The sequence below is a fragment of the Balaenoptera musculus genome, chromosome 10, assembly GCF_009873245.2.
Source record: "Balaenoptera musculus isolate JJ_BM4_2016_0621 chromosome 10, mBalMus1.pri.v3, whole genome shotgun sequence".
NCBI lineage: Eukaryota > Metazoa > Chordata > Mammalia > Artiodactyla > Balaenopteridae > Balaenoptera > Balaenoptera musculus.
In genome coordinates, this window is record NC_045794.1 from 72,851,829 (window position 1) to 72,878,012 (window position 26,184).

The following is a 26,184-nucleotide window of genomic DNA, read 5'->3' on the forward strand; positions in this document are numbered from 1 at the left end:
CAGTAGTTGTGGCTCACGGGCTCTAGAGTGCAGGCTCAGTAGTTGTGGTGCATGGGCTTAGTTGCTCCGCAGCATGTGGGATCTTCCCGGACCAGGTCTCAAACCCGTGTCCCCTGCATTGGCAGGCGAGTTCTTAACCACTGCACCATCAGGGAAGTTCCAGCTTTTTGTCTTTTATTTCTCCTTATAAGCCATCTCTTGTTAATATTGACTAAAAATCTAACTAACCAGGTTAATTACCTTTTTTTTCCTTTAATAACAACTCAATTAGTGATTTAGAAAAAATTAACAGGACAACTCATAAAGACTTTTCTGGGTCATATTTTCTCAGTGAAGAATATCTAAATGAAGTTAGATGACCCTCATTCTCCTTTCAGATAGAAGAGATTAAAAACATTTTTGGTTTATTTCATAGACACACCTTATAATGTGGATTCCAATTAAGTAGTACTAATTGAACTTCTATAATATGACTGCTTCCTAATCATAAGATAAGGTGACTACTACCTAGGAAATAAAATTCAAGAGGATAGAATGCTAATTCTTAAATTGCAGTTGATATTGACATCTTAAGTTAAAACATCATAAATTATGAACTGGGTTCTTATGCTCTAGAGATGGGCAGTTAGGGGTTCAAACCTCTATTCAGCTCCCTATTTCCAGGTGAGGATTGTCAGGTTACTAACCATCACCAGGCCTCAGCTTCCTAATCAATAAGCTGTTGGTAAAAATAATTACCTCCGGCTTTCCCTGGTGGCGCAGTGGTTGAGAATCTGCCTGCCAATGCAGGGGACACGGGTTCGAGCCCTGGTCTGGGAAGATTCCACATGCCGCGGAGCAACTGGGCCCATGAGCCACAATTACTGAGCCTGCGCGTCTAGAGCCTGTGCTCTGCAACAAGACAGGCCGCGATAGTGAGAGGCCCGCGCACCGCAATGAAGAGTGGCCCCCGCTTGCCACAACTAGAGAAAGCCCTCGCACAGAAACGGGGATCCAACACAGCCATAAATAAATAAATAAAATAAAAAATTAATAATAATTACCTCCTAGGGTTGTGATGACTAAAAGAGAGAATCCATACAAAGTGATTTGCATGGTACCTGGATACTCACACAATAATGATTACTTTAAAAAGTCAAGGAGCAGGAGATTTTGTACCTAAGTGGTTTATCTTATAAAGGAAGAACAATTTTTTCTTTATGATAAGATTGACATGCTTGGTAACATAGCCCGCTACTTGTCAGTTTTTACGAATATTATTTCTAATACGCTTCTGTCCTTTCTTTGCATACTATAAGTCCTAAATTTAGCTTTAAACAGAGAAAAAAATTTTCTACTGACCACAGGAGCAGAAATTTAAATGCTAAATATTGCAAACTAATCAAAATAAACTTTAAAAACTCTCCAGCTATCAAACCATTGTTCTTCAAGGGTCAAACAAAATTATGTGAGACCTCTGATTTTAAAGAGAAGATATGCTTAATAAAGCTCAGAGTTCACCTAGAAATGGGAAGTCTCAGAGACTCCAATCTTCCGTTTTAAGGCAGTGGTAATTCTATCCAAAGAACATCGTATTTGAAGAAGACTAAAACTTCCACATCATTCAAAACTGTCCAAAGTGTGAAATTTGTTATCTAAGTATATTTTTATAATCTTCCATTATTTTAAGCTCTAAGAGTCATGTATTAATATAATCTACTTAAAATAAGTGCCTACTTCAAGACCTGGAAAACCACGAATTCTTGACTTTTAATTCTACTCTACTGATTTGTAGACTGACCTTGAAAAGACAGAGTAATTTCACCTTTACAAGATGGGGCTGGGACAGCAACCTGCCTTAAACATTTTGAGGAAGACAAATAATTACTCAATAGATAGTTAAAGATAAAAAGGTTTTTAAAAAAGCAACCAAGTCATAGTCAATTAAATTCCCCCAAATGAAGAAAAAAATATCACAAATGAAAGGAACAGCAGAAAGTACAAAAGGAAAAATTAATTTGAACTATTTCAATATTTGGATTCCTCCTTATATTAACACTTAACAATCATTAAAAGCTACAGCTGAACCATCCCATAGATACAAGTTTTTAGAGTTTCATTCATCCCCTTCCCAGATACTTGACCCTTTCTTTAGGTAGGTCTGAGTTTGCCATTTAAAACAAGTCCTGCAACATTTTTTGGAAACAAAGCAAAATGTTCTGTAAATAGATGAACTATTATGCTGAGTAAACATGCCAGAAGGATTTCAAATGAAAACCATGGGGATTGCAGGGGCAGTACAAAGTGTCCAATAAGAAATTTAAAAGAAAATGACAGTAAAGTCATAAATCGTGTGCTTCTGTGACATGAGAATCACCCCAAGCAAACAAACTCAATGTTTGTGGGCACAGTGCAAGGTGCCACCTAAAGCAAAGGAGGAACTGGCAGAATGGGCAAAGGAATGATTTCAGCTGAAGAAATTACTGTGAAAAACAAGGCAAAAAGGTACTCTCAACCCACTTTCTTTTTCTCAAATAAAATGTAGCGAAGTTATGTCTGCAAAGAAACCAGATCCTCTTGTTCGATATAACCTCCTTTAGTCAAGGCATAACTGAATCTTTCCAAAAGGTACAACCTAAAAAAGTATCGTCATGGAATAAAAGAATCTCAGAGCTAAAAAGGGTCTCCCAAGTTATCGGATTTAGTAGTTCTTATCTTTTTGGGTGTCACAGACATCTCTGGGAAGCAGATGAAAGTTATACATGCTCTTCTTAGAAACACACATAAGGCACACGTAGGCATAATTTAGAGCTCATTTTGCAAGAATTTCAAAGTTTATGAATCCTAGATTAAGAACTAAGTATTGATCATGTCCTAGTTCCTCATTTTCAAAACCAGAACTTGAATCCCAGAAAGGTCCAGGGACTTATTTGTCCAAGGTCACACAGCTGGGTAATAGCAGAGATGGTATTCAAAAACACCCCAGTAAGCCTGACCTACTTGAAGATGCTTTTTTGCCCCACTGTTCTCTAGAGAGAGGCTGTGATTATCTATATCCATAAGACTCAAAAGTAACTCATGTTGCTGCTAGAATTAGTGAAATTAATGAGTTTTAGGCTAAGGATGGGAGCACAGCTTTTTTTCAGACATGGAAACAACCCAATATTGTAAGTATTATGGCCTAAGCGGTCCTGCCACTTCTATACAAATAACTACCACCTGGCATATTAGTCAGAAACATTAACGTTCCTGCATCTCATCTCCACAAGCTGTGATTCCGTATTTCTGAGGCAGGGCCCTGATAGCTATACTTTTAACACGTACCCTAAGAGATTGTGACTGGATGGGTCTCAAATGATATCCCACAAACGCTGATTTAAAGCAGTGGCTCACAAACATTTTTTCATAAGCTCAATTGTTTTTTCAAGCCAAGTCTTATTTAGAAACCCAGACACATAAATAATAAAAGCAGAGAGGCTAGGTGGGCTCTTGAAGCCAGTTTGAAAACCACTGTCCTAGAAGATACAGCACAGGTAATGGAACCAGGAGCTGGGCTTCACCACTATTGGGTCTCAGTTTTCCTATTTCCGAAGTACTTTGTCTAGATTGTCTCTAAATTCCCTTCCGACTCCAGTATCCTATGACCCCACAAATGCCCCAACTACCATTACTGACAGACAGTATTTAGCAGGCACTTGCTATGTTCCTAGCACCGTTCTATTCACTTATTTAATCTTTAAAGTTACTCTATGAGGTTAAGTACAGTTGACCCTTGAACAGCATGGGTTTGAACTGCATGGGTCTACTCATACTCATTTTTTTTTTTTTTTTTAACAGTTAAGTACGGTAGTACTACATAATCCATGGTTGGATGAATCTGCAGATGCAGAACCACAGCTAGGGAGGAAGCTTGTATACAGAGGGCCAACTACAAGCTGTGAGAAGGATGTTCCACTGCTAACCCCCATGTTCTTCAAAGGTCAATTGTACTGTTAACCTATTACACTGATGAGAAAACTGAGGCACAGAGAGGTTGTGATAATAACTGTGGTAAAAAATTTATATATACATTCTCTTATTTAATCTACACTACAAAATGGGAAGTAAGAACTGAGATTTAGAAACATAGTTACTTATCTAAGGTCAAAGAGCAGGTGTGCCAGATTCTAAAATCCATTCTTTTAACCAATAAATTAGCATAGGTTGGGTCCCACGCTACACCAGAAAATCTTTCAAATGGTATCCATTTACGTGTGGTTATTGCGGACTGAGTGATATGCACTCATATATTCATAGAGATGGGTTAGCTCCCAAACTAGATTATAAACACTCTGAGACCAGGGATTATTTTATATCTTTCAATGTCCTACTCTATGAAATACTGGCTGGGCATTAATTAAGTAGGTCTTTATTCAGTTAGAAGTGATCTTCTAAGTCCTTTTTTGTTACTAACTTGATTTTTTTCCCCAATAATCCAAAGTAAACACACTAATTTCATTTAGATCAACTCTTGAAATTAAAAAGTTCCCCTCTGAGTCAGGTGCTCGAGGGGTGACAGAAAGACTTTTTTCAGTTTAATGATTTTTTACATTTGCCCTTGGGGGAAGGAATTATATTTTAGTGTTAATAAGTATCTCTTTCCAGGCACTTCTTTCGCCATGCTTCCTGCCATTTTTCACTGTACCAACTGATAGGTAACAGAGTGAAAATAAGCAGATGGTCAAAGACAAGAGTGGAAAGTCTTGGAAGGTGCTTATAATACCTACTTATGCCACTTGAAAGTATCGGTTTGACATTTCACAGGAAGTGGTGCTCATTAAGTAGTATTCCTCAAACAGCAAAAAATAATGACTATAAGTAATTTTTCTTAAATACCATTTTAATTTTGGACATGCTCAGCGTGTGGTCAGATACACCATCACCTTCCATCTATGACTCCTTGCCCACATATTTGAAATTGGACACCTAGGACCACTTCAGACCTCCCCGCTCATCTTAGCTCCATGGTTCTACCAGCAGCCCCATGAGAGCTGTAATTTCCCAGTTGTGGCCTACTTTAAGCACATTTTGGAGACTCGTATTAATCTAACATTTATATAAATCCATACAACATAGATAAAACTACTCATAATAAGAAATGAGATTAAATCAAGGTCACAATATTTTGGTATCTAAACTGTGACAGAATAGACCATCTAGAGCACTGGTTCTTAAACATCCTTTAAGGAATGTCTTTAAATGTAGATGCCTTCAGACCTACTGAGAATCAGTGGGGCCCAGACACCTATGATTTTCATAAGCGCCACAGGTGATTATGATGCTGCACAGTGGTACACATCCTTACTTCATCGAACAAACATTTCATGAGTGCCTTCTATTGATACCAAATTTTGAATATAAACATTTTCTTTTTAATATAGTTTCTTGGGTCACAAACTAACATGCAGCTTGAGGGAAAGGATCATGATACATGTTTTGAAAAAAGTACTTCATCACCCCACCCTCATTCTTATACCTAGCTGGGCATATAGTAGGCAAATGTTGCATTGCTTTGGTCACCAGCTCCTCAAATAAAACATGGTGATACATCTTCAGGCACTGCACCAGAGAATTTTTTTTAAACCTGGACTTTGTAAGTATCCAAAGAAATCTGCATGGGGTGTGTGTGTGTGTGTGTGTGTGTGTGTGTGTGTGTGTGTGTGTGTGTGTGTGTGTGTGTGTGTGTGTGTGTGTGTGTGTGTGTGTGTGTGTATTCTTAATTCTGCATTGAGACTAAGGGAGCAACACTCAGATCGTAGCATTAAACTTCTGTTTTGAAGTTTGGCTATGAACCCAAAGTAAAACATATAAACCAGGAAATGCATATCAAAATAGGGAAGATAAATATCTCAAAAAACATACTTTTCTTTCTTTCTACATACTACAATCCTCATTTCTTTCCTATTCTCACTCACATCACGTCCGTTCCCTAGACAATATTCAAATAACTGAGTGCCATTTGGCTCTTTTGAACCAGGAACTTAGAAAACTGCTTCTCAAACTTTGTTCATCCTGAAAGCACACACTGTAGCTCAAGTGAGCATGTACAATCACCGCTAGATCGTGAGAGTTGGGAGGAAGGCATTTCAGATGCTGTGTTATGCTCTCCCTCTCTGTGGTTTGCATCTTAAGAGAAGCATGGCACGAAGCCGGCAGTGACCAAGGGGCACCAGTGTAAAACGGCTTTTCCTGAGGGAAGAGTTCCAATGTGATGGACGTGGGAGATGAATCTGGTCAACATTTGGGCAACAAATGACTCCAACTGTGTTTACTGAGGGAGCAAACACCCACCCGCATGTGACAGGGTCTTCAAGCTGTTGGAAAGGGGGAGAAAGACCATCTCAGATGTTTTGTTAGGCTCGTTAGAGAAGAGTAGGAAGGCATGTGGAAGGGAAATAAAACACTTTTAAGAGATAATGGGGAACAAGCTAGTGCTGGCACATCAGCACAGAGAACTCGCCAGTGTCCTTCACTGCCTGTGAAGGAGATGAAAAGACCAGCAAAGAAACAAAGCCACTTCCGTGGGGTGCAACAGGCCAACTTTACCAACAAGATGCTCCATGACCTTAAATATCTCCCTACCTGCTCTCTACAAACTCTTTAGAATAACTCAGTGACTTCTCTCCTGGTCTTCGAAAAATACTAATTTGGGGCAAGAAAAAAGGAAATCTTTTTCAAAAAGTACAAGAAAAAGAGTCACAGCAATTGAAAGCATTCTTTACTTACCAATTTTGTAACGTCTTTCACATCATCAGTCACACGGTTCCTGCAGATTCCTTGAGTTTTGACGAGAGGACTAAATAGGAGCAGTTGAAGATAAATGCAAGTGATAATCCAAGTCTAAATGAAAACAGAAAACATGCTGGTGATCATCAGTGAAAATCCATAGTCACTAAAACTATTAACAATTAACATCTTCTGCCTTAATGTGGAAAAGGGAATCTACCTTTTTTTTTTTTTTTTAACGCTACTGGCTTAAATACAATTAGGTGCAATTAGATGCTGAGCTTTCAAACTATGCTGACCAAATTTTTAAAAAATTTTCTGTTAAAATATGGTTTGGATTTTTCATTTCAATGACAGTATTGTTAACTTTTGTCAAAAGCTTTCTACGGGCAATTCCCCAATGGCAATTAGGAATGAACTTGTAGCAACATGTGAAGGATTTATCACTTAAGGTGTTTTCTAAAAACTAGGGAATGCATAAAATTCATAGCTTAAGGCACCAAAAGAAACTTTCTCTACTTTAAATGTAGACTGTTTGACAAGTAGCAGCAAAACCCTGAGCAGTGCTTTAGTCCGATAATCTAATAGTATACCCAGTTAAAGTGAGGGGGAGAGAGAGAGATTTAGATATAGGACAGAATTTAACCTAATTTGTGAGACATCAAAAGAATCATTGTTTTGAATCACAGCTTTTTGGCCATTTATTGGCAGACCATAACCAATATGTCAATTAATAAGGAAAAATATTTTTCTTAGTCAATGGGAAGACATTCTTGAATCCTAGCATGAACCCACACTCACACACCCCCCAAAACACCTCTCTTTGAAAATAACTCTTTCAAATATGTAAAATAGTTACCTTTGTGCATGGCTTATTTTTTCTTATTACACTATATTTTATGTTTTTAAAAATCTGGGCATCTATTTTTTTTCTTCAGTATCTTTACAACACATAGCAGAACCTTGAATATAAAAAGCTCTTAATAAATATTTGCTGGATGAATCAGTGACCAAGGTAAAAAAAAAAAAAAGAGTGTAATGCTTCAAATTTGATACCTGTTTATTGAGCCTGTATTATGAGACAGGGACTGAGCCAGTCACTAGAGAAACAAAGGTGATAAGACACCCTTGAAATGCAGATGCAGGTAAGTAGGTGACACCCACACCCCGTGATAAATGCTTTGGGAACTCAGAGGAGGAAAAAATTAATCAGTTGACCTTAAGGGAGACAACTCGTAGCAGAAAGACAGTGCCAAGAAAAGCCAGAGAGAAAATGTGACTCTGGCTGGATTTTAGAGGACAAAAGAAGAGTTTGCAAGAGTTGACAAGGAAGGGACAAGTATTCCAGGAAAAATAAACAGCATGAGCAAAACATGGAGATGTGAAGATATTTTAAAATGTGAGAGTTCTTTTAAGAGTTAACATTCATCCATGGCATCTTAAAATTACACAAAGGCCCATCTGCACATGGCTAGAAATCTTTCCTATTTATTATGTAACCAGCCATGTATTATATGGAACTGGATTATTATTTTCAATTAATATCTGCAAGCTAAATAGATTTTACACTGGACCAAATTGTAATTATCATTTACTAAAATTTCTAAGACTACAATGCTACCTACATAGATAATAGTGGCTTCGAAACAAAACTAAAACCCTTTTATTGTTTTACCACTGTAATCTACGTATTTCAGCAGTAATCCTGCTTAATTTTGTTTAAGGCTACTTTGAGCACGGTGGGGTCCCACTTTTCATAGCAGCATCTCCCTTGGACCAAAATGAAGACTGAATTGTGTAAATGATTTGTTTGGGGGATGATTCTTCTTTTTGGACAATCCCAACACATAAAATATCCTCTAATATCCCTTCATGTACGTAAGTATAATTGCTTAAACTCAAGCTTTCTTTTATACTGTCATTGCTAAGACCTAACCCTCCCTTGAAATATATTTCTCCGAGATCCTCTTCCATGATATGATTTTGGAATCTTCCCTAAGGACCTCTGTAAATGGCCAATCTCACTAATAACCATACTCATATTCTAGACTCTAAGAAATATAAAGGCATGGGGTGGGGGAGGGGGAACTGGAGGAAGGTGGTCAAAAGGTACAAACTTCCAGTCATAAGATAAATAAGTACTAGGGACATAATGTACAACATGATCAATATAATTCACACTGCTGTACGTTACGTAAGAAAGTTAAGAGAGTATATCCTAAGAGTTCTCATCACAAGGAAAAACATTTCTATTTCTTTTGTATTTATATAGATTTTGTATCTATATGAGATGGCAGATGTTCTTAATATGGTAGTCACTGAATGATGTATGCAAGTCAAATAATTATGCTGTACACCTTAAACTTATACAACGTATATGTCAATTATATCTCAATAAGACTAGACGGAAGAAAAGAAATATAAGGGCAGAAATTCTGTTGACTTCTCGCGGCCATGTCTTATGCCTGACACTGAAGAAACTACACAAACATTTGTTCACTCATTCATTCATTCAGCAAATATTTATTAAGCACCTAGTGCTACTGTGTGCCAGGCACTGTTCTAGATGCTGGGGATACATTAGTTTAAAAAAAAAAAAAAAAAAGCAAAAATTCCTGCCATCATAAGCTTGGCTTCCAGTGAGGGAAGGCAGACCATAACCAATAAACATAATAAATAACCAGATTATATAGTAGGTCAAAGGTGTGCTGTGAAAAAAGAAAAATTAGATCACACTAAAGGGGATTAGAATTATAAGGCCTACTCTGCTCTACTAGCAGCATGGTCTTAGGTTCAAGGTGACAATCACACTCATGAGGCATCAGAGGCTTCATGCAGCACCAAGTGTACTACTGAGCTGATATCTGATGGGGCCTCATTGGGAAGGCAATGTTTTATCAAAGATTAGATGGAGCTAAGGGAGTTATCCAAGCAGGTGTCTGTGGGAGAGTATTATAGACAGAGAGGCTAGTGCAAAGGACCTAAGGTCTATTTCGTGTTGTTGTTGTTTTCAATTGAATCTTTCAAGATACTTTATTATAAAAGTAATATATCATCATTATCAAACATTTGGAGAAGAAAAAAAACTTAGTTGGAATGTCACTACCCTGACAACTTTTAGAAAGTATATCTTTTTCCCCCATTATTATAAAATAAATGCATACTCATTGATTTAAGGAATCTGCTTTATTTAAGGAACAGCAAGAATAAACCGGGGGGGCAGTGAAGATGATGATGTCAGAGAGAATGGAGAGGCCAGATCATGTAGGGTCTTGTATACCCACCTGGACTTTTGACTTTTACTGTGAACGAAAAGGGATTCATTGCAGGATTTTGAGCATAGGAGAGATACGACATATTTAAAACTTTTTTTAAAGAGACTGTTTGGAAGTTTCTTACAAAACTGAACATATTCTTACCATATGATCCAGCAATCATGCTCCTTGGTTCTATCCCAAAGAGCTGAAAATCTGTGTCTATACAAAAACCTGCACACTGATTTTTATAGCAGCTTATTCAAAATTGCCAAAATTTGGAAGCAACCAGGATGTCCTTCAGCAGGTGAATAGTTAAATAAACTGTGGTATATCTGGGGAATGGACTTTTACTCAGCACTAAAAAGAAATGAGCTATGAAGCCATAAAAAGACACAGAGGAAAAAAATGCATATTACTAAGTGAAGAAGCCAATCTGAAAAGGCTATACACTGTTTTGATTCCAACTACTATGACATTCTAGAAAAGGCAAAACTATGGAAACAGTAAAAAGATCAGTGGTTGCCAGGGGTTGGAGGGGAAGGGATGAATAGAGCACAGAGGATTTTTAGGGCAGTGAAAGTACTCTATATGATACTATAATTCTGAATACATGTAATTATACATTTGTCTAAACTCATAGAATGTTCAACACCAAGAGTAAACCCTAGTGTAGACTATGGGCTCTGGGTGATTAAGATGTGTCAAGGTAGGTTCCTCAGTTGCAACAAATGCACCACTCTGGTGGGGATGTTGATAACGGAGGGGGCCATGCATGTGTGGGGGGCAGGGGGCACTGGGGAAATCTCTGTACCTTCCTCTCAATTTTGCTATGAACTGCTCTAAAAATATAAATTATTTCCAAAAAAAAAAAAAAGAGATCACTTTAATTGCTGTGACTTTAGGCTAACAATAGGTAGAAACAGAGTGACCAATTTGGGGCTATTGCTATAATCCAAGCAAGAAAGGGTCGTAGCAGTGCATTGCCCAGAGGTGGTTAGATTCTGGATGCCTCCTGAAGATTGAGCCGATAGGATTTCCTGACAGTTGGAGAGTGCTTTGAGAGAGAGTCAAAGACAACTCCAAGGATTCTGGTCTGAGCAACTGGGAAGGATGGTGTTGCCATCAAATGATATGGGGGGCTTCCCTGGTGGCGCAGTGGTTGAGAGTCTGCCTGCCAATGCAGGGGTCACGGGTTCGAGCCGTGGTCCGGGAAGATCCCACATGCCGCGGAGCAACTAGGCCCGTGAGCCACAACTACTGAGCCTGCGCGTCTGGAGCCTGTGCTCCGCAACAAGAGAGGCCGCGACAGTGAGAGGCCCGCGCACCGCGATGAAGAGTGGCCCCCGCTCACCGCAACTAGGGAAAGCCCTCGCACAGAAACGAAGACCCAACACAGCCATAAATAAATAAAGAAAGGTTACAAAAAAAAAAAAAAATGATATGGGGAAGGCTGAGGGGTAGAGAAGATTTGGGGGGCAGATCTGGAGTTAAGTTTGGAGTGTGCTCAGTTTGATATGTGTTTTGAGACATCCTAGTGATGAAACTAGGTCAGGATATTTCAATCTGGATTGAGGAGGGAAGTTTGGGCTGGATATATAAATATGACAGCTTTTGATATATAAATGGAGTTTTAAGCAAAAGAGTGGATGAGACCATCAAGGGAGTGAGTACAAACGGGAAAAAGAACAAAGAACTGGATCCTATGGTGCTCTAACCTTAAGAGGTCTGGCAAAAGATTTAGAACACACAAAGGAGCCTGAGAGAGGAGCCAGAGGAGGAGGAAGAACCCAAGTAAAAAAAAAAAGAAAAAAAGAAAAAGTAAAAGTACCTTAAGGAGAAGGTTAAACTATGAAACTACGTCAAATACTCGCAATAGGTCAAGTAAGATGAGGACTGAGAACTGGTCACTGGATTTAGTAGCATAGTCACTGGTGACATTAACAAGAGCACTTTTATTGAAGCAGTTTGGGAAAGGCCAGGCAGGAGTGGATTTAACAGAGCATGAGAGGTGAGTGATTAATACCTGTGCATATAGACAGCTCTTTTAAGCAGTGTCCTTCAAAGGAGAGCAAATAGATAAATGAACAAAGAAATAAGTAAAAACAAAGTGAGATGGGAGTTGGTGAGGAATTAGGTTGGGGGGAGGGGAGAGTCTTATTTATAAGATGGTAAAAATACCAGGATGTCTGTATGCCTATGGGGATGGTCCAGTAGGAGGTGCAATTGGCACTGTGGGTCAGAACAGAGAGACATCAGATGTCCTTGAGAAGACAGGAAGGGGTGAGATCCTGTCTCAAGCAGAGGGCCTGGCTTTAAATAGAGTACATACTGTAGTTCATCAGTATCATCAGGCAGGATGTCTGAATGTGTATGCAGATGCTTGTGCTTTCTGAACAATACAGTGAATAACAGTTTCCACTTACTGAACATTTACTATGTACCAAACATTTTGTCTAGCTTACCACAAACAAAATTTAAGTTTCATCTATCCTAATTCTGAAGATGAAGAAACTGAGGTAGAGAGAGATTCAGTGACTTCTAAGTGGTGAGATCAGGACGAAAACTCAGGTCTGTCCAATTTGAAATCCTGTCCTCTTCACCACCTCATACTGTCACAGCACTTCAAGAAAGCTGTTACATCACTGGTGAGGACTCTGACACCATCTCTCCAAGACTTTAATAATTTTTCAAATATCACGCATATGGAGACAAGTTTGTTCCCTATTCCAAGCCAAAGCTGAATATTGTACATTTTTCAGAACTTTTAATTTTATAATTTTTATATATGTTCTTTGATAGTTTAAAAATATAATACAGACTTCTATAATAATTGCAAAATAATTTCACCAGGGCAGCATTTTTTTTTTGGATCAGTTATATACAAACATCTGTACGGATGATTTTGCTCAATTTATTGGAGTCTATTTGGTTAGGACTAAACTTAAATCTGTTAATACGTTCAAATATCCCTGAGAGAATATAAATTGGTGCAGTCACTATGGAAAACAGTATAGAGGTTCCTCAAAAAACTAAAGATCGAGTTACCATATGATCCTGCAATCCCACCCCTGGACATATATCAGGAGAAAACTGTAATTCAAAAAGATACACGCACCCCAATGTTCACTGCAGCACTATTTACAATAGCCAAGACATGAAGACAACCTAAATGTCCATCAACAGATGAATGGATAAAGAAGATGTGACACATATATACAATGGAATACTACTCAGCCATAAAATAGAATGAAATAATGCCATTTGCAGCAACATGGATAGACGTAGAGATTACCATACTAAGTGAAGTAAGTCAGACAGAGAAAGACAAACACAATATGATATCACTTATATCTGTTATCTAAAATATGACACATGAACTTATCTACGAAACAGAAACAGACTCACAGACATAGAGAACAGACTTGTGGTTGCCAAGGGGGAGGGAGGTGGGGGTGGGATGCAGTGGGAGTTTGGGATTAGCAGATGCAAACTGCTATATATAGAATGGTTAAACAACAAGGTCCTACTGTATAGCACAGAGAATTATATTCAATATCCTGTGATAAACCATAATGGAAAAGAATATGAAAAAGAATGTGTATGTGTATGTGTGTGTGTGTATATATATATATATGTATAACTGAATCACTTTGCTGTACACCTGAAATTAACACACTGTAAATCAACTATACTTCAATAAAATAAATTAAAAATAAATTAAAAATAAAAACCAAGTATCCCTGAGAAACTTATATTTCATGAGGCATTTTATTTTAAAGCTATTAAGTAAACTGATATTTTAATTTAATTTTGTATATACAGTTAACCCTTGAGCAATGCGGGAGTCATCCGTGTATAATTTATAGTCAGCCTTCCCTATCCCTGGTTCCTCAGCATCTGGGGATTCAACCAACCTGGGACCATGTAGTACTGCAAGTATTTACTATTGAAAAATATCCACATATAAGTGGACCCATGCAGTTTCAAACGCATGTTGTTCAAGGATCAAGTACTTTGCTACTGATGAGTATTCACCTTTCATAAAATTCAATCATTCACTCAGGCATAACTAAACATTAGGATGGGGGAGCAGTCAAGGCAGAAATGTACTGAGAATTCTGCACAGCAGTAGTAATACCTCCCTATCAGTATTCTTGGGAGAGGGCTGAAATGAGGAGCTTCTTTAAATGGAAAAGTATTTTTTCCATATTATTCTATGCAGAAATTTTTCTAATATATAGTACACACATTTCCCTGATTTCCTAAACAGTGGCTAGAAATATTAAACTTTGCTTCTCTTTGATGATTCATTTTCATCAAATAAAGGGAAGAGTAAATGAAATAAGCCAGACACAGAAAGACAAATATCGTATGATCTCACTTATATGTGGAATCCAGAAAAAGAAAAGTCGAACTCATAGTAACAAAGAGTAGAACAGAAAGGTGGGTGCCAGAGGCTAGGGGGTAGAGGAAAATGGGGAGATATTGATTAAAGGGTACAAATTTTCAGTTATAAGATGAGTAAGTTCTGAAGACCTAATGTACAGCATTTTGACTACAGCTAATAATACTATATTGTTTACTTGACATTTCCTAAGAGAGTGGATCCCAAGTGTTTTCACCACACACAGAAAAAAGGGTAACGGGATAGTTTGACTGTGGTCATCATTTCACAATGTATCCATATATCAAGACATCCCATTGTGCACCTTAAATATATACAATTTTATTTGTCAGTCACACCTCAATAAAGCTGGCGGGAAAAAGCATTTTGGTTATGTAGCTGTGACTGCCCACCTCCAAGGAGCTCCAAATTTTACTGTACTTGTTTGAACGACTGCTTTTACAATTTTATTTTCATTTTTGTTGGTTTGTTTCTTAGTTTACCTATTTCTCCCATACTGTCAGGTCATTATTTGCAACATATTTTTACTGTTAATGTGCCCATCTCTAGCCTCCTGTAGTCCCGGAGGCAAACACAACACATGGCCCATGGGGGGTGCTTATAGTAGGCAGAATAATAGCAAAAAGACGGCCACGTCTTAATTTTCTTGGAATTTGTGACTATATTGACTTATATGGCAAAATGGACTTTGCAGATGTGATTAAGTGAAGGACCTTGATGTGGAGAGATTATCCTGGATTCTCTGAGTCCCATCTAATCACACAGGTCCTTACAAACTGAGAATGTTTCCAGCTCTGGTCAGAGAGATGCAGTGATGGGAGAAGGGTCAGAAAGATGTGACACGACAAGGACTTGACTTGCCATTGCTGGCACTGGAGATGGAGGAAAGGGGCCAGGAGTCAAGAAATGCAAGTGGCTTCTAGAAGCTGAAATAAGGCAAGGAAACAGTCTCCCTTAGAGCCTTCAGGAAGGCACAGTGTCATCGACACCTCGCTTTTAGCCCAATAAGCCCCATTTTGGACTTCTGAATCTCCAAAACCATAATATCATAAATCTGTATTGTTTTAGGTCACTAAATTGGTGGTGATTTATTCCAACAGCAATAGAAAAATAAATCAGAGCTCAATAAACTTACTTTCTGGGTGAATTACTGAATGAATGGAGCAGTGTGCAATGTTCAAGCTGTTCCTGGTAAGGAAAACATACTGCCCCGCCAGTATTCTGGGCCCCCAACGCCTGTTTTAAGCAAAGCAGCTCAGTTTTTTTTCTGTTCTATTTGTTCATGCTTCTGGGTAAAATTTTGTTCGAACAAAGGTTTCCAAGGGCAAAAAAGAAAAAAAGTTCACGCTTTTGAAAACTGGTAGTGTGATGGCAGGGTATAGAAGATGGATCCAGAAAACCTCTGAGCCCCACCATGTGACCTCAAACACGCCAGTGAATCCTTCTGAGTATCTGTTTATCAGTCTCTAAAATGAGAATCGTTTTTGCCTTACCCATTCATGGAGTGGTGGTGAGAATCTTTTCAAACCACAGGTGTTGTGCAATGATTTGCTGTGTGGATTATAGGTTTTGAATTGTCTAGAAATCAGGGAAACAAGTGCTTAAAAACCATACAAATAAGAGAGTCCGGGGCTTCCCTGGTGGCGCAGTGGTTGAGAGTCTGCCTGCCAATGCAGGGCACACGGGTTCGAGCCCCGGTCCGGGAAGATCCCACATGCCGCGGAGCAACTAGGCCCGTGAGCCACAACTACTGAGCCTGCGCGTCTGGAGCCTGTGCTCCGCAACAAGAGAGGCTGCCATAGTGAGAGGCCCGCGCGCTGTGATGAAGAGTGGCCCCCACTTGCCGCAACTGGAGAAGGCCCTCGCACAGAAACGAAGACCCAACACAGCCATAAATAAATTAAATAAATAAATAAATAAATAATTAAAAAAAAAAAAAAAAAAAGAGTCCGGGAAAGGACTTCATAGAATCAATCTTGCATGAACAAAGAGTCTGACCTTTAGTACATGGGTATGTTGATGCTGATTTGGGAGTCAGGTGCATTTTTCAATTTATTTCTTAGTTCTCAACTGTGTTGAGAGTAGCTTCGGTTAATAGACAATTGACTTCCAATGGAGTTTTCTCTCTCTTCCTCTTTCTCTAACTTCTGGAGACTGCAACAAGGGTATTTGGGTGCCTGAACATGTGGGCAGGTGCGCACACACACACCGTATTAGATAGAAACCTGAAGCGAAATGTCCCTGCATTTGTGACTTCTGCTCTAAAATGTATCGTTTCCATTTGGGTAATCATCTCTTGCTGTTTTTTCTGTAACACTCTCTGCTTCTGCATATGACATTTTTCTTTGGCTACTTTGTTTTTAGCATCGTACAACTCTTCTCTCTAGGTCACGCTTGTTGTGTGATAACCTCTCATTTCACGATAACCTCTCACTGCACGGTCACATTAAACTAATCTTATTGTCGGCAGTTCTAGATTTTTTTAAATTTAGAGGCATGCGTCAAAAGTGTCCCCCATGTACTCTGCACAACACACAAAATTCCAATAACCCTTTCATTGCTAAAAGTTGCCTTCAATTTATTTACATGATGAAAAAACTAATGAGAAATCCTTATGCACTGTTAGAACTAAAATATGCAGTAGAAACAGTCGTGGCGGAGGGAAGAAATAGTGACTAAAATACACACTCAATTGTGAATGACTGATATAGCAGGTCTCTTTCTGGGAGCAGGTTTTAACAGTGGCAGATGGTACTGAAAAGGAACTTTAAAAGGGAAAATTTACAGGAAGACAAGGCTGGAGACTCTGAAGGCAAAAGTCTTCCTTAAATCTCATTTTTGTTGAGAACCAATCTCAACAGACCCCAGTGGAATATTCACCCATTCATCAATTCTTCCTGAGCATAACAGCCTTCCTTACAATAAAAAGCCACATGTCAGAGAAAGGAACTGCAAAGCCCCCCTCTAAAGCAAACTATTTACTTGATCTGAACATATGTTATTACACAGAAGTCAGGTTGCAGACTCCTTTCCTTTAGTAGAAACTAACATGCATGCAGCCCAAGAACATCAGGGCAACATATGCTGTTCAGGAAACCAGAAGATTCCAATCTTCTAAACTTGGGGAAACAAAACAAACTTTTCTATGACCATGAGAAGTGGTTTTAAAATATTCATTGCCAGGATCCACGTTACAGACTTTCCAAAGTCGAAAAGGTAAGTGGGGCATCTGTGTAGCTCGTTTTCTTTATGCAGAGAACTACAAAATAGTACTAGGACTGCCCTGAACAAAACAGCAGCTGCTGCCAGAAACAACATTCATCTCTTCTTTAATCTCGCCTGCCAGCTAGCCAAGCAGGCAGTTCCCTTGCAGCCCAAATGTGCTTTGGAAGAGAGCCAACTGGCTCAGCTACCCAGAGCCAGGAAAGCAAGTTACCAAGATACAGGTATAGGAATTAGTCCTGAGTTCAGATTTTCTGCGGTCATAGGAACCATACCCTCCCAAAATAATCTTAACCTAAACCAACAACAGACTGTCGGTCTGTGAATAACGGTTTAATTCTATATGACTTCTTCCTTAAGATTTTTTATTGCTCAACAAGATTTTACCATTCAACATTATGAAGGAAATACCTAAGCAACCTACGCTGACTCAAATTCTTCTCTACTGATTGTCCAGTAATCTCGAAGGGTCAAAGGAGACCGCAGATTGGTCGTTTTTAGTGCTATGAGGAAAAGAGACATTAACAGGCCAATTAAGTGCAACTCAAACCAGTTTGAAGTCCAAGTTGGTCCACTAAAATCCTGTAAAGTTACTCACTCTTCTGCCTCTCTCAATGCAGATCTTTTTGAGAAGGAGAATATTTGGAAATATGGGTAAGTATGCTCTTATAACAAAATCTGAACATCCTAGAAGTGAATTGCTTAATAGAAAAAGGTAGACAACGGCTTTAAGGTAAAAGGAGAACTTAAGGATTTCAAGGTATTCAATCTATAGGAAAAAATGGGGAGACGGGGAGAATTACCCTGTGACAGTTCATCCTTATTCTATATTTAAATGCTACTTAATGACTCATGCAAAATGACTCACATATATTGTGAGTCAATATATTTCCCACATATATGTGGGAAATGACTCACATATATTGACTCCTACTAAGGGCCACACATAGCAGTTTGCAGACATTATTTCGTATGATCTTCCCATCAACCAGGTAGATTATTTTTATCCCATTTTGTAGGTGAGTAACACATGATTCAATGAGATTAAGTAACTTGTTTATGGCTACACTGCTAGTAAATCCCTGGACCAAGTTTATTCTTTTAATTTAATTTTATTGAAGTATAGTTGATTTACAGTGTTTTAGGTGTATAGCAAAGTAATTCAGTTGAATATATATATTCTTTTCCATTCTTAGGCTATTACAAGATATTGAATATAGTTCCCTGTGCTATACAGTAGGTCCTTGTAGTTTATCTATTTTATATATAGTAATGTGCATCTGTTAATCCCAAATTCCTAATTTATCCCTCCCTCCCTTTCCCCTTTGGTAACCGTAAGTTTGTTTTCTATGTCTGTGAGTCTATTTCTGTTTTGTAAATAAGTTCCCTTGTTTCTTTCTTTCTTTTTTTTTTTAAGATTCCACATATCAGTGATCTCATATAATGTTTGTCTTTCTCTGTCTGACTTACTTCACTTAGTATGATAATCTTTAGGTCCATCCATGTTGCTGCAAATGGCATTATTTCATTCTTTTTTATGGCTGGGTGACATTGCATTGTGTATATGTATCACATCTTCTTTATCCATTCATCTGTTGATGGACATTTAGGTTGTTTCCATGTCTGGGCTCTTGTAAATAGTGCTATAATGAACATTGGGGTGCATGTATCTTTTTGAATTACAGTTTTCTCTGGATATATGCCGAGGAGTGGGATTGCAGGATCAAATGGCAACTCTATCTTTGGCTTTTTAAGGAACCTCCATACTGTTCTCCATAGTGGCTGTACCAATTTACATTCCCACCAAGAGTGTAGGAGGGTTCCCTTTTCTCCGTACTCTCTCTAGCATTTATTATTTGTTGACTTTTTGATGATGGCCATTCTGACTGGTGTGAGGTGATACCTCATTGTAGTTTTGATTTGCATTTCCCTAATAACTAGCGATCTGGAGCATCTTTTCATGTGCCCATTGGCCATCTGTATGCCTGGACCAAGTTTAAATCAAGACTAGAAAGAAAAACACTGGGCCAATCAGATAATAAAACTGACTTCATTTATATCTAATGAACAATTAAGTTTCATGTACAATGCCTATGCTGTGGACAGCACATAGGTCTCTTGAACTGCATCAGTTTCTAATTGAAACAACAATGTCAAATTATGACCAGGCTGGATTAACAAGTAGTGCATGTAAATCAGGTTATACTTGCGGTAGCTTAAAAAAAAATGCATAGCTAGAGGGAGAGGAGAGCTCAAAAAAAGTGATAAGTTGTTCTTTCTGATAAAAACAAAACTGAGTGCTTTCAGACTTCTAAGAAGAGCTATTTATGCTATTTATTCATTCAACAGACACATATGGAGTACCTGATAATTACAGAAGGTAAAGATACAGAAGATATGGTCACGGCCTCAGGACGCTCAAGCTCTTGGCAAACACAGCAGGTGGAGTATCTAAGAAGGGAAGGGCCCAGAGGGACAGCTAAACCTGACTTTGGGGTGGGGTGGGGGGAGAGACTGAGGGAGGGGCTCAGAGATAGCTTCTGGGAGGAGACATCTTTTCCAAAGGTGAGTGGAAGGTAGCCAGGTCAAAGGGAGCTGGGGCGAAGACCCCTGACAGAGAAAGTAAAGAAGCAGGTGCCCACAGAAGTGAGGGAAGTGAAAAATGAGTTTCAAGGAATAAGCAACAATAGATGAGGCTAGAAAGATATGCAGAGGTCCTCCCAATTTTGCTAATTGATTTGGATTTTATCTTAAAGGCACTGGGGAGCTCCTGGCAGACTCTAAGCAGAGGAGTATCAAGATCTGATTTATTTTTGAAAAGTTTATCAGTCATCGAAATGAAGGATACATGGGGTGGAGGGGGGCAGCCAAAATGCCTGCGGGCAGGAGGTCAGTTAGGAGGTCAATGAAGTTATCCAGAGGCCACATGAGGAGGGCCTTAACTAGCAAATGGCAGTGGGAATGGAGAGAGACAAGTTTAAGAGGATGTAGAAGTAAAAAGGAAGAACTTGGGTGACTGACAGAAGGCGTGTAGGGTATCAGGGGGAGAGTCACAAATGACTTCTGTGCTCCAGTTTGGGTGACTGAGGCAGAAGTGGTGCTATTCCCTGAGCCAGGATATGTAGCAGAAGTGGCAGCTGGGGATTGGAAGTTATCACACAAAACCCTGGAGAATACCATTATATACGAAGAAAAAATTATCTGCATAGGAGACAAGAGAATGAGAAGCCAAATACATGAGAGGCAAATCAGTTGATTTGGGGGTACTGTGGCCAATAGGAAAAAAAAGTACCAAAGGGAGAGTATAATCAATAAAATAAGCACTAAAAATATGTCAACCTGTTGGTTGTTGAAGAGGACCTAATGGAGCTGACCTTGATGAGGACAGTTTCCATGGAGTGAGACCATGCAGGATGAACCATAGGGGTCAGTGAGAGTGAGGGAATTTCAAGGGCATACTACAACAGAGTGGTAATATCTGGAAGGGCTAGAAAGTTCAGTTCAGTCTTGGTAGATGAGAAGAGACATCTCTGAAAGAAGGGGGCTAAAATGATAAACCAAGCCTTCTTCCTCCTTAAATAGCCTGTGCATGGGGGAACTCACCTGTGGTTAAGGAGAACCAGGTTAGCTCAGAGACTTTGCCCCTGTGTGAAAATACCTACAAAGGACTTCTGCCTCAGGCTAGAATCTAGGGTCTAGGTATTCAAGTTTTATTATTTTTATAGCTACTTTTTTTTTTTTTTTTTTTTTTTTATTTTTTATTTTTTATTTTTTTATTTATTTATTTTATTTTTTTTGGCTGTGCTGGGTCTTCGGTTCGTGCGAGGGCTTTCTCTAGTTGCGGCAAGTGGGGGCCACTCCTCGTCGCGGTGCGGGGACCGCTCTTCATCGCGGTGCGCGGGCCTTTCACTATCGCGGCCCCTCCCGTTGCGGGGCACAGGCTCCAGACGCGCAGGCTCAGCAGTTGTGGCTCACGGGCCCAGCCGCTCCGTGGCATGTGGGATCTTCCCAGACCAGGGCTCGAACCCGTGTCCCCTGCACTAGCAGGCAGACTCTCAACCACTGCGCCACCAGGGAAGCCCAGTTTTATTATTTTTAATAGAGGCATACGTGATAGAATAAGTATTTGTGCCAGCAGTATAGATTTCATCAGAAACAATGGTAATAGATAGGTCATTAGCTATTCATAAATATAGGTCTTCAGCAGTTTTATAAATGCGAGGGAGGGCTTCCCTGGTGGCACAGTGGTTGAGAATCTGCCTGCCAATGCAGGGGACACGGGTTCAAGCCCTGGTCTGGGAAGATCCCACATGCCGCGGAGCAACTAGGCCCGAGAGCCACAACTACTGAGCCTGCGCGTCTGGAGCCTGTGCTCCGCAACAAGAGAGGCCGCGATAATGAGAGGCCCGCGCACCGCGATGAAGAGTGGCCCCCACTTGCCGCAACTAGAGAAAGCCCTCGCACAGAAACAAAGACCCAACACAGCCATAAATAAATAAATAAATAAAAATAAATTTAAAAAATGGTTAAAAAAAAATGCAGAGGGAAAGGATGTATTTTACAGAGATGAGAGTTGATGACTAATTCTAAACAATATTATGAGAAGATGACATGTAACAAACCAAACTGGTCTAGAAAACTGGTGGGTGCAAGTTCACCATTAAACCTAGATTTACATATCTGTTGCCAATTCTTTTTGCTGTAAGTGTTTATTTTCAAAAAAAAAAAAAATAAGAGCGACAGGCCCTCAACATTGGCAAGTACAGGAATATCGCCAGAAAAAAAAAAAGGCAGTTCTGAAATCCACATACCCAAATTGAGCACTTCATGGGCACTGATTCTTTGGGGATGGCATTGTTCACTATTATGTCAATTAGTTGCTCTTAAAATTGAACCACGATGACATGCAATCTGAGGGTTGTAGCTTTCCAAAAACAGCTCCAAAAACCTAAATCATGATTTGTATTCTTCCAACTATGTGACTCTCTTCTGAAATTGTGATCTCCTGTAAATCAAAAGTTCTGCAAAATCTGTACAATCTTCTGAACTCCAAACAACTGAGAGATGGAAAATGAGCGTGGGCTCCACGTGCTATCTGACTCCATGCACTGAATTTGGACTGAATGCCTAAACTTCCTAGAACTTCTTGTGTTTTTTTCCCCTATGGCTGTAATTAAATGTGCTCAGATGTTTTGTCAGATCAGCTACTGGGAGTCTGACAAGTTTGGTCTCACAGGCCCTTTTAATTTTTAAGAAGACTCAATCTGAGGAAGCAGCTCAGGAAATCTCCAACAAAAGTTTTTGTTTGTTTGTTTCCCACCTGGGTTTTTGGACTACAAATAAACTAAATCTTCATACTCTGCTGGAACTGTTCCAAGTAGCATCAAAACAAGGGGGTCAAAGGCCTGAGCTCAAAGGACACTCACAATCTTGATCATTTTCTCCATCACATCAGATGACAAGCCAGATTTGCAAAGGTCACTGTATGAGCTTCCCTGATTATGCGATGTGTGCTGGACATACCAAGTGCTTCTGGTTGAACTGAAAAAAACTGTTGAAATGTACCCCTTCATGGAAGGTGCCCCAACTGAAACAAGGGGAGTTGCTGTCTTATGTTTAGATCAAAGTGTAATCATCTGGGGGTATTTATTTAGAATGCAGATTCCTGGGCATCATGTGGAATCCAAAATTCTGAAGGTCCATCTCAGGAATGTGTACTTTTAACAAGATTCTTAGGTACTCTCTGAAGTCTTAGACATACTATTTTAGGCTGTACTAGCTCATGGGTGCTATATCATTAGAGAAAACAAAAATGTCTGAAAAGGTAAATGAGGTTGCATTTGGTTCAAGGGCTACATATTAGATACTCCTGATTTAGAGAAACTTGGAAAAAGAAAAGTTAAGTAATGAGTGTAGAGGATACTGTGAGTTGACTCAATTCCCATTCCCGCTCTCTCTGAGCATATTCTTCTATACTGTAGTGGCTGCAAAATTAAAATCTCCATGTCTTGGACTCCATTGCAGTTAGCTAAAGTTGCAGGTATGACTTAGGTTTCAGCAGTCAGGCACAACTCTGCAAGATTTGATATGGAAAGAAAATCCTGGAGAAGAGAAGCTGGATGGATGCAGGGCAGGCATTTTGCTGGGTGGTAGTGAGGCAGTGAGACCCTGCCGTCAGCAGTGGTCCTGGCTGTACAGCACTTGCTGTTATGTAGCTGCTTTACAGATTGCCTTGGACTTAACTGTGTTCTGGGTTATGGGAGTGTTCTGAAATCTCAACCTGTTGTTCTAGCCCTTCCAGTGGTTTTATAACCCATTAAATAAACTTCAATATATCCCTTTATGTTTAAACTAGCTAGAGTAGATTAATTGTCTGCAACTAAACCCTAAGCACTAGGAGAGAAAAATCCAAGTTACTGAGCATTTATTTCTCATAAAGGTCAGTCTAAACTTTCCTTAGGAATTTTCCATTAGTATTTCAAAATTCAAATTGTAAAATAACAATCATTTAAATTTTATCTTTAAAAGGCAGTTTTAAAAAAATGTATTTATTTATTTATGTCTGCCTTGGGTCTTTGTTGCTGCACGTGGGCTTTCTCTAGTTGCGGCGAGCGGGGGCTACTCTTCACTGCGGTACATGGGCTTCTCATTGCGGTGGCTTCTCTTGTTGCGGAGCACGGGCTCTAGGTGTGTGGGCTTCAGTAGTTGTGGCTCGCGGGCTCTAGAGCGCAGGCTCAGTAGTTGTAGCGCACGGGCTTAGTTGCTCTGCGGCCTGTGGGGTCTCCCTGGACCAGGGCTCAAACCCATGTCCCCTGCATTGGCAGGTGGATTCTTAACCACTGCGCCACTGGGGACGTCCTAAAAAGGCAGTTTTTGATTGACAATCCATGAGAATGTTAATGCAATTCTACCACCTGAAGCCCAGCAAAGCATCTGCCTTTGACGTGCTCAGGACATGTTCCTCTGTTAACAATACACTTCAACTGCAGGTTCATTGCTTATGAAAGAGATGAGATGATGTTTAGAGAAGAAGAACATCAGCAAAGTAAGATGTAGATTCAAATCCTGATTCTGTCACTTACATGCTGCAACCTTCAACAAATTATGGAACCTCTCTGAGCCTCGGTTTTCTCATGGTGATAACATTTCTTTGGAGTTTTGAAAAGATTAATAAATAAGACAATGTTATAGTAGACCATGACATGACTGTTAATGCTATACTGGTATACCTTGGAGATACTGAGGGTTCAGTTCTAGACCACCACAATAAAGAGAATATTGCAATAAAGCAAGCAAGTCACACTAATTTTTTGGTTTCCCATTGCATATAGAAGTTGTATTTACACTAATGCCATCATCTATTAAGTGTGCAATAGCATTACAACTTAAACAATGTACATATCTTAATTAGAAAATACTTTATTGTTAAAAAATGCTGACCATCATCTGAGCTTCAGCAAGTCATAGTAGTCACATCAAACATCACTGATCACAAATCACCATATTATAATAATGAAAAAGTTTGAAATACTGTGAAAATTTGTGATACAGAGACACAAAGTGAGCAAATGCTGGTGGAAAAGTGGCGCTGATAGACTTGGTCCAGGCAGGGTTGCCACCAACATTCAATTTGTAAAAAAAAAAAACAAAAAAACCACAAAACTGTAATATCTGGGAAGCACAATAAAGTGAAGCGCAATAAAACAAGGTAGGCCTGTAGTTATTATTTTATCACTACTACTAATTTTTTAAATGTTGACTTTTAAATTAAAAGCTATGCTAACAGTGGATGTCACAATCCCATTTATGTTCTGCTTCCCCCATAGATTAAAGATCAGCACAGCAAGGTGATAAAAAGAGGTTGTGAAACTGACCCTTGGGCTTGGATTTGGGATCAGCTCTCCCAAAGCGGGCAGGCCCATCTCTACCCGGAGCAAAAGTGAGACTGAATTGTTTGGGCAATGGGTGAATGTTAACCTGAATAGTAGAGTTTCAAAAGTCAACTTTAGCTTCAGTAATAATCCAAGATGGCTTAAGAAAACAAAGTGTGTTTACTCAAGCACAGAGAACGGTATAGAGTGGGGGGCTGGGAGGCGGTGATTCTAGAATCAGGCTGCCCTAGCTTTAATCTCTACTCTGCCACTGACTAACCTTGTGGCCTTTGGAAAGTTATTTCATCTTTCTGGGCTTCAACTTCCTCACCTGTATTATGGGCCTAATAATAGAACTTACTTCACAAACTTCGCACAAAGGTATATACACACTTGGTATATAGTATCTGACAGCCAGCTCACCCTCATAAATGTCCATGATGGTTAGTATCACTGCTGTCTTTTCAACCACACCTGGAACAAGCATCCCCAGTAATGTCATTTCCAAAATTGAAGCCTGGTGGTTCAAGCCACAACTCTGAGCACCATCCTTGATCCTTCCCATTCCCCTAGCTCCATATCCACTCTGTCAAGTGCTATTAGTTCTACCAGCAAAATACATCCTGAAACATTCACTTCCCTCCATCTCATCTTGTACCACTACAGCTTGTGCCGAGCTTCCCTA

The 26,184-nt window shown here is 39.4% G+C and overlaps 1 protein-coding gene across 3 annotated transcripts in view; it reads right to left on the bottom strand.

Annotated features, from left to right (window-relative positions):
• The window catches only part of KITLG (KIT ligand), an 88,395-nt gene that overhangs the window by 43,046 nt on the left and 19,165 nt on the right, over positions 1-26,184 (bottom strand). For all 3 annotated transcript variants that reach the window (XM_036866490.1, XM_036866491.1, XM_036866492.1), the window contains exon 2: positions 6,745-6,858. In XM_036866490.1, coding sequence (XP_036722385.1) covers positions 6,745-6,858 — 114 coding nt within the window. The remainder of the gene's footprint in view (positions 1-6,744; positions 6,859-26,184) is intronic.